The 13,827-nt window shown below is 43.9% G+C and overlaps 1 protein-coding gene across 3 annotated transcripts in view; it reads left to right on the top strand.

Annotated features, from left to right (window-relative positions):
- LOC144773645 (uncharacterized) overlaps positions 1-12,484 on the top strand; it is a 108,575-nt gene extending 96,091 nt beyond the window's left edge. For all 3 annotated transcript variants that reach the window (XM_078658796.1, XM_078658795.1, XM_078658794.1), the window contains 2 exons: positions 381-482; positions 12,292-12,484. In XM_078658796.1, coding sequence (XP_078514922.1) covers positions 381-482; positions 12,292-12,296 — 107 coding nt within the window. In that variant the 3' untranslated portion in view covers positions 12,297-12,484. The remainder of the gene's footprint in view (positions 1-380; positions 483-12,291) is intronic.
- Positions 12,485-13,827: the final 1,343 nt, after the last annotated feature.

Raw genomic sequence — 13,827 nt, 5'->3', positions numbered from 1 at the left:
TCGTTCCCAGTCCGCCCCTGGTTATATCCTGCCGATTTAATCATATATATCCCAGTTTATCTTTTTTTCCTGGATTTCCAGCGATAATCGCACAATATGTTGCTATCGCTGGTATTCCTATTGCTTTTGAGATCTCAGCAATAGAAACCGGCGATTATTATCCTAGCGCTTAGCGATAATTATAGCCGGTTGTTGGTGATATGCCCCAATGAAGGTTCAAGGTTCTGAGGGAATGGCGTATCGACTCCCGCCTGCCATTACTCATAAACATCTTCGGGCAATAAGATGCTATTTCATTACTATGGTGACAGAATGGGGCACTCACAGGTTTTTACAATGTTAACAATGTCTATTCATACTGCCGTATTTCTCTTTTCTAGATGTAGGACTGTGCGCTGAAATGTGTGGACTAGGAGAAGTTTGTCCTGAGGGTCAGACCTGCGTAAGCAATGGCTGTGGACATGAGTGCGAACCAAGCCCCGGTGAGTATTGACGCACGATAGGAAATGGGCAGCTTGAGAAGAGAAGGCTGGCAGCAAGTCTTGTGGTCCTGCCATGGTGGAACCCCTCCTTCCAAGGGTTGTGAGGGTCCCTCCCTGGGCTGTGATGCTGCCTTGAGCCTTTATCTGATGCAATAAAGCCTTAATGTACCAGTGTCCTACTAAAATGGAGGCATGTGATGAGATCATGAGATAGATCACTGGACACAGTGTTGGCTAAGATCAAACCTGATGTGTGAGTTGTACATATTTTCTTTATAGTGTGCATTAATATATAACTACGGTATAGTCTTATTTGTATATTTTATTTTTCAATATTACTATTTAAGTCAGGTTATGTTTGTTGGCAATTCAAAGGAAACCAGACTACAGGTGCTGCTGGATTCAAAAGCACCGACACATAGAACTACATTAACACTGGACAGAAGTCCACTTAGAACTAAACCACTTCTTTTGGAATGAACAACAGTTTAGCATAACCCCAAAAAAACTTTAACAAATCATTTTTTGTTTGCTTTACAATTCTATAAATCAGATTCTGTGGTATACCTCAAACAAAGCTGAAAGTCCTACTGGGGCATATATACGAAGGCTTATTGCTGCAGGAACGTCACTTTTTGCGACGTTCTTTTGGCCATAAACACTTCACGTTAATAACACGGCGACGTTAAGCCACTTAACATGGCTTAACACCGCCGTGTAACTAATGCCCCCTCTCACGCTACAATCAGTGTGAAAGGGCTGGGAAAGGTTGTTGCATGGAGCATTCGGTCGCAACACTCTTTGATGTTGACGCTGCTCCCTGTTTACAAGGGTGGTGTAAACAGGAGGCAGCCCCAAAATGAAGACTAAAACCCCCCAGGTTTAAATATGGCGAAACAAGGTGAAATTGTTTATTTCTCCTCGTTTTTGCTGTTTCTATCTGTGTTGCATTCTGCAGCACACATAGCAAGAGTAAAATCGCCATGAATGACGGTTCCTGTGCAGGAAGGTGTCCCTTCCTGCACATAAACAACCATTAAAAAATGACAATTTGCAACTTGTAAGTGTCCTGCACAATGCAGCACACATAGGAGTTAATAATCACCATTAGTGATTGTTTATGTGCAGGAAGGGATACCTTCCCGCACATTAACAATCATCCCCTCAACACAGACACCTTTGCACTATGATCCAAGGGTTCCTGCGTTAGTGCTAGGCAGCTGAACTTAGAGCCAGCGCTAGAGGAAGTGCAGGGCTACGCCGTATTATCGTAAATACGGCACAGCCCTGCCTTTTCAAAATGGGGCAGTGTGGTGTTAGCAATTTCGGCTTAATGCTGCGCTGCACCATCCCCTAGTAAATATGCCCAACTATGACCCCTTTAAATTGTGTTTCTGGAGTCGACCAGGTATTCATTAGGCAGTAGAAGGGTTAATGTTAGGTCAGATAAGAGATTTCCAAGCAGCGTCTCCCCCCACCCCCACCCCGAGCCTCTAATGCACATCCAGGGACTGCTCCCAGTGGGCTGGATTTATAGCGCCCTGAGGCCAGATTACACTTCATTACATCCAAGCAGGCACCCTGCCAGGGCACAGGCAGAAACTTCTAAGATTCCTCCTAGCTCAAGTAGGGGGAAGAAAGGGAGTCCCCCCCCCCCCCTCTATAGAGGGGGTCTCTCGACACCCCCAGGTTCACCCCCATCTTGTGTCTGCAGCATCTCGGTCTAATGAGAGACTGACTGCACAGAAGGAAGTGTGGAGAAGGCCATGTAAGGCTGTAGTCCCAACCCCACCCCTGCGGAGACGAGGGTGGGTGTAGGTAATGCCTAAAGCTCCCCTCCGGCTCCACAGCCTCGACGTCACCATTTATGGCTTTAGTGCCCCAAATAAATCCCAGCTCCACACCCCGGCCATCAGATCAAATATCTGTCCGTTTCTAGGCGCGTGATCAGTTCTGATAAACAGGGCTGCCCTGGACGGTGATTTCCCCTCCTGAAATACTAGGGTAAGTGAAAGTGACATCACTCAACCTTGACCTCAATGATATCACAGGAAGTGACATCACACACACACACACTTTGACATTAATGATATCGCAGGAAGTGACATCACACACCCTTTGACATTAATGATATCACAGGAAGTGACATCACACACCCTTTGACATTCATGATATCACAGGAAGTGACATCACACACCCTTTGACATCAGTGATATCACAGGAAGTGACATCACACACTCGGACAGAGGCACTGAGAGAGAGAAAGAAAAAGCACTGAGACAAGGGAGACAGAGGAACAGTTAGTGACAGAAATGAAGAATGCAATGGAAACAGACAGTGGGGAGAGTGTGAGGGAGAGAGGAGACAGGTGAGAGACGTAGAAGAGAGGCACACAAATACCGCTCACTTTCAATGTCATATACAAACATACCCATTGAAATTCATGCATGACCCTTCACACTCCCACATACCCTTTCACATTCACACATACCATTTACATACATGAAACAGCCTTAACCACACAGCCTAAACTGCATGACTAAACAACGCAGGCGGAACCACGCCTGTCTAAACCACGCCTATGCCTTTACCACGCATATGCCTTTACCACACATGTCTTTAATACACATATGCGTGGTTTAGACGTTAGTAGTAGTTAGCACTCATTACTCGAGGCGGAGGGTCAGAGGTGACTTCCTGCCTGGACGAGGAACGGCTTGGTGAATGATTTCTGGGAGTTGAGGGTCGGGTAACTTTTTAGGGTTTTAAGGCTCGGGGCCGGTGGTCAGGATACTTTATAGGGCAGAGAGGCCGGTTTTAGGGCTCAGAGTGGGGGCTGGGTAGGTTCCAGGTCCGTGTTTTAGGCCTTCAAGACAGGGGTCCGGGTACTTTTTACAGCTGTAGGGACGGTTTTAAGGCGTGAGTCTGGGGTGTTTTTTAAGGTCCGGGGCCAAGGTTTTAGGGCTCAGGGCAGGGGGTGTTGGGGTCAATTTCAAAGCTGGGAGCTGGGTTTTTAGGGCTCGGTGCCCGGGAGGGGGAGGTGGGGGGGGCTTCATTTTAGAGCTGGGTCCAGGCTTTCAGAAGTCTGGGTGAGGGGCTGGGGTGTTTTTAGGGCTGGGGTTGTACTCTGGGGGGGCGGGTGGAATTTAGGACCGGTTTTAGGACTAAGGGGAGGCTAGGGCATAACTTTAACTGCACATATGCCTTTACCAATTATGCTCTTACAGCTAAATCAGTTGTGAAGGCATGCGTGGTAAAGGCATGCATAGTTAAGACACAGTTGTTAGGACCGCGTTGCTCAGGCATGCGTCGTGAGGGATTGCACCCCTTCACATTCACACATGCCACTCTGATTCACATATACCCCTTCACGTTCACCCCTACCCTTTCACATTTAGACCTCCCATACACTTTCAAATAAGCCCGGTCATATTCAAACATACCCATGTAATTTCACGCATGCCCCATCACATTCACACATACACCTTCATATCACATATACCTCTATGCATTGACTAATACCCTTTCACATTCACCCTTTCACACTCGCATGTTGTTCACATAATACCCCTTCAAATTCAAACATACCCTTTACATTCACATATATCCCTTCACATTCAAGCATGCCCATTCACACATAGCTTTGTACGTTCATATAGTCCCTTTAACAGTCATGCATAGCATTCACAAATACTCTTTCATATTCACACATACACCTTTGCATTCACACAACCTTACACATTTACACACACCATTAACATATACCTCTGTTTCAACATACCCCTTCACATTCATGCTTACCCCTTCACGTTCACACACGTTGTAATATTCATGCATACTCCTTCGTACTCATGCTTATCACTTCACATTCAAAATTACCCCTTCACAAACACACATACCACTCTGATTCACATTTACACGTTCACTCCTACCCTTTCACATTTAGACCTACCATACACTATCAAATAAGCCCTCTTATTCAAACCTACTTATTTAATTTCATGCATGCCCCAGCACATTCACACATAAACTTTCGTATCGTATATGCCCCCACATTCACATATATTCTTTCACATTGACATTTATTCTTTCACACTCACACATACCCTTTGACATTCCCGTCGTTATCATTCACTTATACCCCTTCACATTCAAACATATCCTTTACATTTACCCCTTCACATTCGAACATCTCTTCATTCACATTTATCCCTTCACATTCATACATGTCCTTTTAACTCGCACAGCTTTGTATGTTGATATAAACCCCTTCACATTCACCCATACTCCTCACAAATACTCTTTTATATTCACACATACCCTTCCACATTCACACATACCCTTCCACATTCACATATACTCATTTATATTTAAGCATACCCCTTCATATACATGCCCACCCCTTCAGTCACACACAGCTCTTAATATTCATGCATACCCATTTGTACTTGTGCATAACTTCTTTTTTCAAAATTACCCCTTCAAATTCTTTTATACTCCTTCCCATTCATGCATACCCCTTCACACCTCACTATGGCCCTTCAGATCCATTCTTATCTTGTGACAATCTTGCATTTCCTCTCATTTATGCGTTCACCGTCGGATTCATGCTCATTGGCTTACATTCACATATTGCCCTTCGCTTATAGGCATATCCCTTCACTTTCACACACCCCTTGAAATTCACACATACCCGTCATGTTGATGCACACCCCTTCACATTCACAGATAGCACTTCACACTCAAGCATAACCCCTACATTCATTCACTACCCATTCCATTCACTCATAGGTTCACAATGACATTTAAACCATCACATTACGAATTTAAATCTGGTCTGGGTTTTCTTGCATTGCCTTTGAGGTGGACCTGGCCTGGCAGTACAGGAGGGACTGTTCCTATTGCAGTGGAATCAAGACTGATTTACATATGGCCAATCTTTGTTTAAAGTAGCACATTGACAAAAAACAAGGGTCTGAAATTACCAAGTGCACAGATTAATTCCCGCATTCCGTCCATCACCAGTGATTTTTCTCAATGCTAGCCTTAGGCCGCTGCACCTTGTGTCTTTTAGCAAGAGTTACATACCTGGGGCCTGATTCACAAAAGTAAACAGACAAAAGTCTAACTTTATGATTTTCGGTATTCACAAAGGGCATTTAGGAGTAGTAAATTTAGACTTTTGTTTAAGTTACACTTAAGTTTTGATCTTAAGTTTAACTCAAGTAAAACTTAAGTTAAACTGAGACAAAAGTCTAACTTTACGACTTTCGGTATTCACAAAGGGCATTTAGGAGTAGTAAAGTTAGACTTTTGCCTCAGCTAAACTTAGGTTTTGATCTTAGGGCGTAAGAGTAGGTTGGAACATCTGATGTCATGAGTACCAAAGCATAGATGTTGTCACTTCTTGTACACCGGCCATTCTGGTGACTTGTCCTTATTTGACAGTGGACTGCATAATTTATTCTTTCATCCACTATGGCTTGAATCGTGGGATAGCTAGTGTTGTCAGCGATGAAGACATTATTTCCCCTAAAACTCCGAGGTGAAAGAAGCAGCCCTCAGATGCCTCAGTAATCAGGATCTTGAAGGAAATGTCCTCATCAAATATCATACCAAGATTTGCAAGAGTCCTGAAAGAAGCTGGGTTGAGACCCAGTGTGTCAAGTCAGCAACCTGAGAATCAAATAGATGACCCAGATAAACCCAGCACCCTTAGCAGAGTTATGTTTGAGTTAAGTTTAAGGCATTTTCTTGTCATCCAGCATGCAAGTGCTCTGAATCCCCTTTGTAAGGTATTATGGACCCAGTGGCGTTTCTATCAAGGTTTGGAACCAACAGGGTATAAGACATACATGAAAGATGGTATGTAGTAAAGAGATTGGGAGGAGTTACATAGAGATTGAAGAGTCTTGCTTAATGAGGACTCCTGCTGGTATCTGCAAAATGTTGGTAACCAATGACTTGGGGAGCGCCAAACAAACCAATACTAAACCTGTAGGCCCGGTAGCTAAAAATGTGTCAGCCCCAGCAACCATCACCAAATCTAAAACTATACCAGCCCCCGAGAAGATAACTGCAGATAACCTCTAAGTTTGTGGTCTTCCCCCACGAGTGGCGACTACATCACTGAGGGTGAATACCTTACAATCTAGAGAGGCCAGGAATCAAGGGTCACAGGAGAGGGCGCGAGCTGTAAATTTGCCACCTGAGGGAAACCCTTATGTTGTAGTCATGACCGGAGTACCAGAACTGGGTGACCCTGCTGAAGAATTGAATTGGTCTCTAGTAAATAAGGTACAATACTGGCTCAATTCTAACCGCCCTCTACCTCCCCACCGCACAAGTAAGATCCTGACGGTACGTAGGGTACCTTGGGTGGGTCATGAGAGGAAAACGGTTCAGGGCGATTGTGTCCTGATCAATTTTGAGGACCCGTATGTGGCCGAGCACATATATTCTTGGAACACGTAAAACAACCTTGAGGGAATCCAAACTAAAAGACTTTCTTCCTTTTACCCCTCAAGAAATCATCCTACCCGTGAGGAAAATTACCATGATAACTGGCACAGAATAGGGCAGCGTGAGCGGGGAGGGGACTGGAGGACAAGGGGGAGGTGGCCCAACAGGGATTTAGACCATAGAGAAGACTGGGAAGGATTTATGACCACAAACAGGTTTAGCTGTTTGGATATGGTCGAGTGACGGTCATCAAATATTAGCCAGACAACAAGAAAGGGTGTACGTACTACAAGATCAAATAGTACAGCCTCCGGCTTCATAAATGCTTGTTTAAATACTCAAAATGTGCAGTTGTCGAAAGACAAATCTGTTATCCTAAATATAAGCCGAATAACGGCAGAGTCAAACATCTTGGCTGACCCACCGACTAATTTTACTGTAAAAACAGATGTAACTTCTACAATCAGTCCTAATTACCTTGATGAACTAACAGTGGGAGATGGAACAATAATAGGAGACGTTTTAGAAATCTCGCCTCTGATGAACATAACCCCATTGTTGGGTGCAGATCTTCCACCAGATGTAAATAGGGGTAGGTTGACTTTGACTTCCTGGAACATAGCGGGTTTGTCTAGCAAAGTAAAAGATCCAATCTTCCTAGCCTATATTTATAATTTTGATATAATTTGTCTCCAGGAATGCTGGGAAAAGTCTGAGATCCACTTAAATGGGTACCGCACCTTTTTTCCCCCAGCACAGCAGTCTAGCAGGGGCAGGGCTTCAGGTGGCTTATGCACCTTCATATGTAACACTGCCAACCTGGCTGCTAAATGGTTCCCCAGTAAGAGTAATAACCAGTATTATCAGGCACTTACTCTTAAGGTAGGTGGGAAGCAGCTTATCAGACTGATTAATTTATACAATAACATCCCTGGAGGTGATTGCATGCGGGTTTTAGACGAGTTAAACACAGAACTACGTGGAGAAATTGGCACAGCGCAAGAGGAAAGGTGTACTGTGGTGACAGGAGATTTTAACTCCCATCTCTGCCCCCACGGAAACCTAAATTTATGCGGCATGGTTAATCTGAAGGGAGATCCATGTTCCCACTTTGAACACTCCACGTTGGGAAATTTGCTTAATAATTTGATATTTGAACAAGATTTAGGTTTTATAAACGAGCTTTGTATCCCCCAGGAGAAGTTTCAACTAACCTTTAACGGTAGGGGACCCAAGTCAGTGATTGATTATACCCGGATCACCACAAGCTGTCACTGCAACGTTAAAACATTTAAAACAGAGGACATCGCTCTTAGTGACCATTTCCCTATTAGCTCAACTTTTAGTTGGGGCGAAAAACGTGGCCAGCAATCTAATGTAATAGATAATCTGTATAGCCATGGGATTACTTTGAATAGAATAAACGGCTATTCAATAAAGTGGAGCAAGGTGGACCCCATAGGGTTTCTTGAAAGTCTGTTAACAGACCACCAATCAGACTTTATGATCTGTCTCGGGGAAAACTTAAATCCCAAAGAGGTTACGTTAGCTTTTCAAAACATCACTCTACATATCAGTAGCAAGCTAACAGGAACCATACGGGGAGGGGGAAATCCTAAGGCTGAAGGGTGGTTTAACTCCGAATGCAGTAGGGCACACTCCCAATTAAAGAATACCCTAAAGAGCGTTCCTAGAAATCCCCAAACTGTTAAGTCTGCAAGAGCAACTTATAAATTAGCACTGCAGAAACGAAAAAAGGAATTAAAAGAGACAGCTTGGATAGCCTTGCTCAAGGCATCCTCCTTGAGGGATAATACCGCCTTTTGGCATGCAGTAAATGCCCCTTTCTTTGCAGAGAGGAAATGCGATACCATTGAGATCGCTATTGAGGAGACCGTCTGGGTTAATCATTTCACAGAGCTCTACAAGAAGGATGATCTGGTCATCCTGGGTAGTACTAGTATTGACCAGCTTGACATTCTTGAACCTGCCACCCAATCTTCCTTCCAATTGGATATAGTTTTTTCTTTGGAAGAGGTAGTGTTGGCCGTTGCAGACAGTTCAAACTGTAAAGCCCCAGGCCCAGATGGCATTCCTATTGATATTTATAAGGCAAACTCTGCTCTTTGGGCACCGCTGCTGACCAACGTGTTAAATAGCTACAATAAAAGCGGTTTCCCTTCTACTTGGTAGGATGCGATTGTAGTACCCATATTCAAAAAGGGAGATCGAAATTATCCAAAATGTTATCGCCCCATCTCCCTGCTCGACTCTTTAATGAAAATTGCAGGTCGAGTTATTTTAAACAGATTACACATACGGGTCAAAGAGGAGAGTATATTATCTAAATTCCAATAAGGTTTCAAGCCTGGTTTGAGTACCATTGAACAAGGACCTAACTTGTCGATGTTGATAGAAAAATACAAGACGGCCAAAAAGGGAAATTTATTTATAACGTTCATTGATCTCAGTTCGGCGTTTGACTGTCTGAGCCACAAAGTTTTATGGAATACCTTGGGAATTGTGGGAGTTGATGTAAATATTTGTAACTTTCTCAAGGAATTATACAGGGGGGCTGGGGCAAGGGTGCGCCATGGCAAGAAAGGTGAATGCCCAAAAAACTTTTTAATCAAGAAGGGTGTACGGCAGGGCTGTATCCTTGCTCCCTTTCTTTTTAACCTCTATATTAACAGCGTAGATGACCATTTAAGAAATTTGGCTGTGGATTTTCCCCAAGTTGAAGGTGCTGCAGTCCCTATTCTGCTTTACGCAGATGATGCGGCTATTATGGCAAGAACCCAATTAGGCCTCCAGCAGGCATTAGTTAGTTTCTTGGAATTTATGGGATCTAGGGGCTTAAAAATTAACATTGGGAAAACCTTCACCATGTGCTGTACTTCAAAAAAAATTGTAGCTTGTAATAGCTTTTTAAACCAGTCAAAGATAGCAAATACGAGTACCTTTTCTTATTTGAGGGTTGTTTTTAACAATAAGGGGACGTGGGTTACAGCTAAAGCCACTAGGTGCCTAGCTTTCTCACGTGCCATTGGGGCACTCATACAGTTTGCTAACAAATTGGGAGGTAGACCAACTCGCATTCTGCTCAATATTTATAGAGCTGAATGCGTGTCGACTGTTACCTATGGAGCTGGTATCTGGGGCATTGCGAACTGCCACGAAATCCAGTTGAAGGAAAATATTTCCTTAGATACTTGTTAGCTGTCCCCAGATCTACCTCAACTTACGTTTGCCATATGGAACTGGCCACGCCTTCTATATCTGATATTATTACGACCAGCCCTGTGTTGCTGTGGCACAAAATTTGGACCTCTGTCGAAACTGATTTTAACAGGGCTATCATCAGAGACTGTATGCGACAAGATGGGTCCAAAAATATCCAATGGCTTTCTTATGTGAAGGATTTCCTAACAAATATAGGACATGAGGAATTTTTTAACATGCCAGCATCTCTCTCCTCCATATCGAGAAAAATGTTAAAAGAACAATGTTTTGTCTATCTGGCTGATCAACGTTGGACAATGGAGGGGAAGAAGACCTCAGTCATGCAGGATCCTGGCTGGCAGTTTTATCTGTCTCCTGAGTTGGCCAGTTATGATAGAATGCTATTGGCACGTTTGAGAATGGGTATTTATTTTAGGATGATCACCTTCCCAACAATCAATGATTAGTCAAAAAACTTACCAAATTGCCCATGTGAATCTTTCTGTACAGTCCACAATTCACTGTATTCTTTTTTGCAAATTTTTCGATTGGGGTAGAAAAAGATACCTAATCCCACTGTTAAAACTTTGGGGATTGAGACAGTGCAGACCGGCACTTTTTAAAATTCTTTTACTCCAGGATGAAATGACCATAAGAGCTGTATCTAAATTTCTAAGATTTATAATTAGATGTAGATCTTTCATGGTTTGAATGAACTCTGCATTCCACTCTTGCACTTTGACTGTAACCGTATTATACCCTATTTATTGAGATAAATGAACTTGGATAGAGAAAGCCTTATCTCGCATCTATTTCTTGCCCCCATATCTTTTATACATTTTTGAATGTATTATCTTAAAATTGTAACCATCCTTTGCATTATAATGAAATTGTATTTTTTTTTTAAATGTGTATGCTTTTAATGCTGTGCTTATATGATCCTTTTTATGGTATTGAATAAAGCTATCTTTGACTTTGACTTAAGGGGTGGGATGCAGAGCTCCTGGGTACAGCCCACTAAGAAAGACCAGTCGAACCCTTGGACTCCCCTTTGACGCCCGGCCTTACAAGTCGAGATAAATCTGGTCATTGGCTGTTGAAAGGTCAATAAGACTCACTGTGGCAGCTCTTCCTCGGCCAATGATCATGCAAAGCTCTTTTTGAACAGTTATCAGGCCCACAGTAGTGCAGCGCTGAGCCCCACAACCAGCTTGACCTGGGTCTAGCCAAGGTGCAAGCATTCCTTCCATCACACTTTGTATGTTTGATGTACAGCCTTAAGTGGCAAAGTTATGCTCAGACGTGGCTCCCGTTCTCACAGTGCGGCTAGTAGCAACCTACACCCGACTGAGCCCCAATTAGTGCAAAACTAGTCTTGCGTTACTTGTGTTATGGTTCAGGAAGGAAGTCACCTGGCTGTTCGGGCTGGCTGTTCCTATTGGTGCAGGGTCAAGACTGGTTTGCATATGGTGCTACCTGAGATGGCATGATGGGGGTGGGGGGGGGAAGAATGCTGGATTAGAATGCTAGTGAGTGTCAGTGGTCATACACTTTGAAAGCATGTCGCCCATCTTTTTAGGTGTTTAATAAACTACTGAGAATGTCACATGGCATCTGTGCTCCTATTTCCTCTACATGGAAATCTTAAAAGCATAGATTTAGGCAAAGGTGTAATGGAACCCGCTGTGCAAACATATATATTTTTTATTTTCCTACTTTCTTCAGTAAAACATTTGCCTTGGGAGAAAGCACTTCTCCCACACCCCATCAAAACTGAGTGTGATCCATCCCTTGGCTCAAATAAATCTCTGGCCATTTTGAGGGAGGGAGGGGTTGTTATTAGAGTTCCCCTTAGTGGGATTTATGACTGTGGGTGTCTTTCCATTCATAGTGGAGGAATCCACAACAGTAAATCTATTTATTGCTGCCAGGAATCCCTTTGTGAATATGTGGCAGACTGAATTGGAGATGTTTTCAGTACACTTCTAAACTAGTCAAGAGCTTCTGGCCAAGGTTCAACATTGGCCAGGTTAACCAGATTACTTTGTTGTGCTACCTCATTGATCCTTAACTTTGCTTACAAACCATGCATGGCCTTTTATTGAATTGTATCATTGTTTTTCAGATTAATAGGATCATCTGCATCCAGGGTCTCCACATTCGATGATGTCCACCAGGCCCTGGCTCTTCTCGCCAATTGAGGAGGGAGCAGTTGTGGCATTGCTTGCGGATGCTGTTTGTCGCAACTTTTTATTTATGATATTGTTTGGTACACTGATGCATAACAGGAAAAATAAAGATGTCTTTTAATATCAGAATCCTTCTCTTTAATATATTGCAGATAGAGTTTCATGCGTTGACTACAAAAATCTTCATAAATTCATAACGTACACATTCATGATGCATACCGTTGTTGTGAAGGGTCTTGTGGGCTTGGGTGAGAAGTATATAATAAGATTTTCATATAAAAATACAACTTGAAAATAAATTATTCAAAATACATAAAACAGAAACAGTATTACAACATTTCTAAGTTGATATTTAAATTCTTATATTATTGGTGATGTCAATCAGGGGCTTGTATAGCGCAGCTACTCACCCGTGAGGTCCTCCAGTCACTGGGGGGGGGGGGGGGCGGGCGCTGGTCCTCAGTGTGTAGGATCATTAGAAGAGCTAGGTCTTGAGGGCCTTCTTGAATTGGGTCAGTGACGCAGATTGCCTGAGGTGGAGGGGCAGGGTGTTCCAGGTCTTTGTGACTAGGAAGGAGGACAATCTTCCTCTGGTTCTGGTCTTGTGGATCCTGGGGGCGGAGGCTAGGGCAAGTTGGGCGGAACAGAGTTTTCTGGTGGGTACGTGGACTGCAAGGCAGTGGTTCAGGTATGCTGGTCCTTCATTGTGGAGAGCTTTTTAGACATGTGTGAGGAGCTTGAAGGTGATTCTCTTGCTGACTGGGAGCCTGTGGAGTTGTCGGAGGAGTTGGCGGGGGGTGTCGGACCAGTCTGGCTGCTGCATTTTGGACTTTCTGTAGTGTTAAGATGTTTCTGCTTGACGCCGGCGTAGTGTGCGTTGCTGTAGTTAAGTCTGCTTTTGATGAGTGTGTGTGTGTGTGACCGTCTTTCTTGATTCTGTAAGGATCCATCTGAATGTGTTTCGAAGCAGGCGAAGCGTGTGGAAGCCGGCTAAGGAAACCGCATTCATTTGACGGTTCATTGTGAGCTATGAGTCCAGTGTGATGCTGAGGTTGCGTTGCATGGTCCGACTGGGTGGGAGGGGATCCCAGAGCGGCTAGCCACCAAGAGTCATCCCAGGCTGAAGGGGTGGGTCCCAGGATGAGTACTTCAGTCTTTGAGTTCATCTTGAGGCAGCACCTTTCATCCAGGTAGCAACGACTTTCATTCCGCTGTGGAAGTTGGATCTGGTAGTTTTGGGTTCGTTGGTGAGGGAGGGATCAGCTGGGTGTCAATAGCATAGGAGAGGATGTTGAGTTTGTGGCTTCTGACGATGATTGTGAGGGGGTCCATGTAGATGTTGAAGAGGGTGGGGCTCAGGGAGGAACCCTGTGGCACTCGGCAGCTGATCTCTGTTGGTTCTGAGAGGAACGGGGTGGGTTGACTCGCTGAATCCGGCTGGCGAGGAAGGAGTGGATTCAGTCCAGTTCCTT

This window comes from Lissotriton helveticus, chromosome 8 (assembly GCF_964261635.1).
Source record: "Lissotriton helveticus chromosome 8, aLisHel1.1, whole genome shotgun sequence".
NCBI lineage: Eukaryota > Metazoa > Chordata > Amphibia > Caudata > Salamandridae > Lissotriton > Lissotriton helveticus.
The sequence above is the reverse complement of the archived record's forward strand: the minus strand, read 5'-3'. Positions and strand labels throughout refer to the sequence as shown.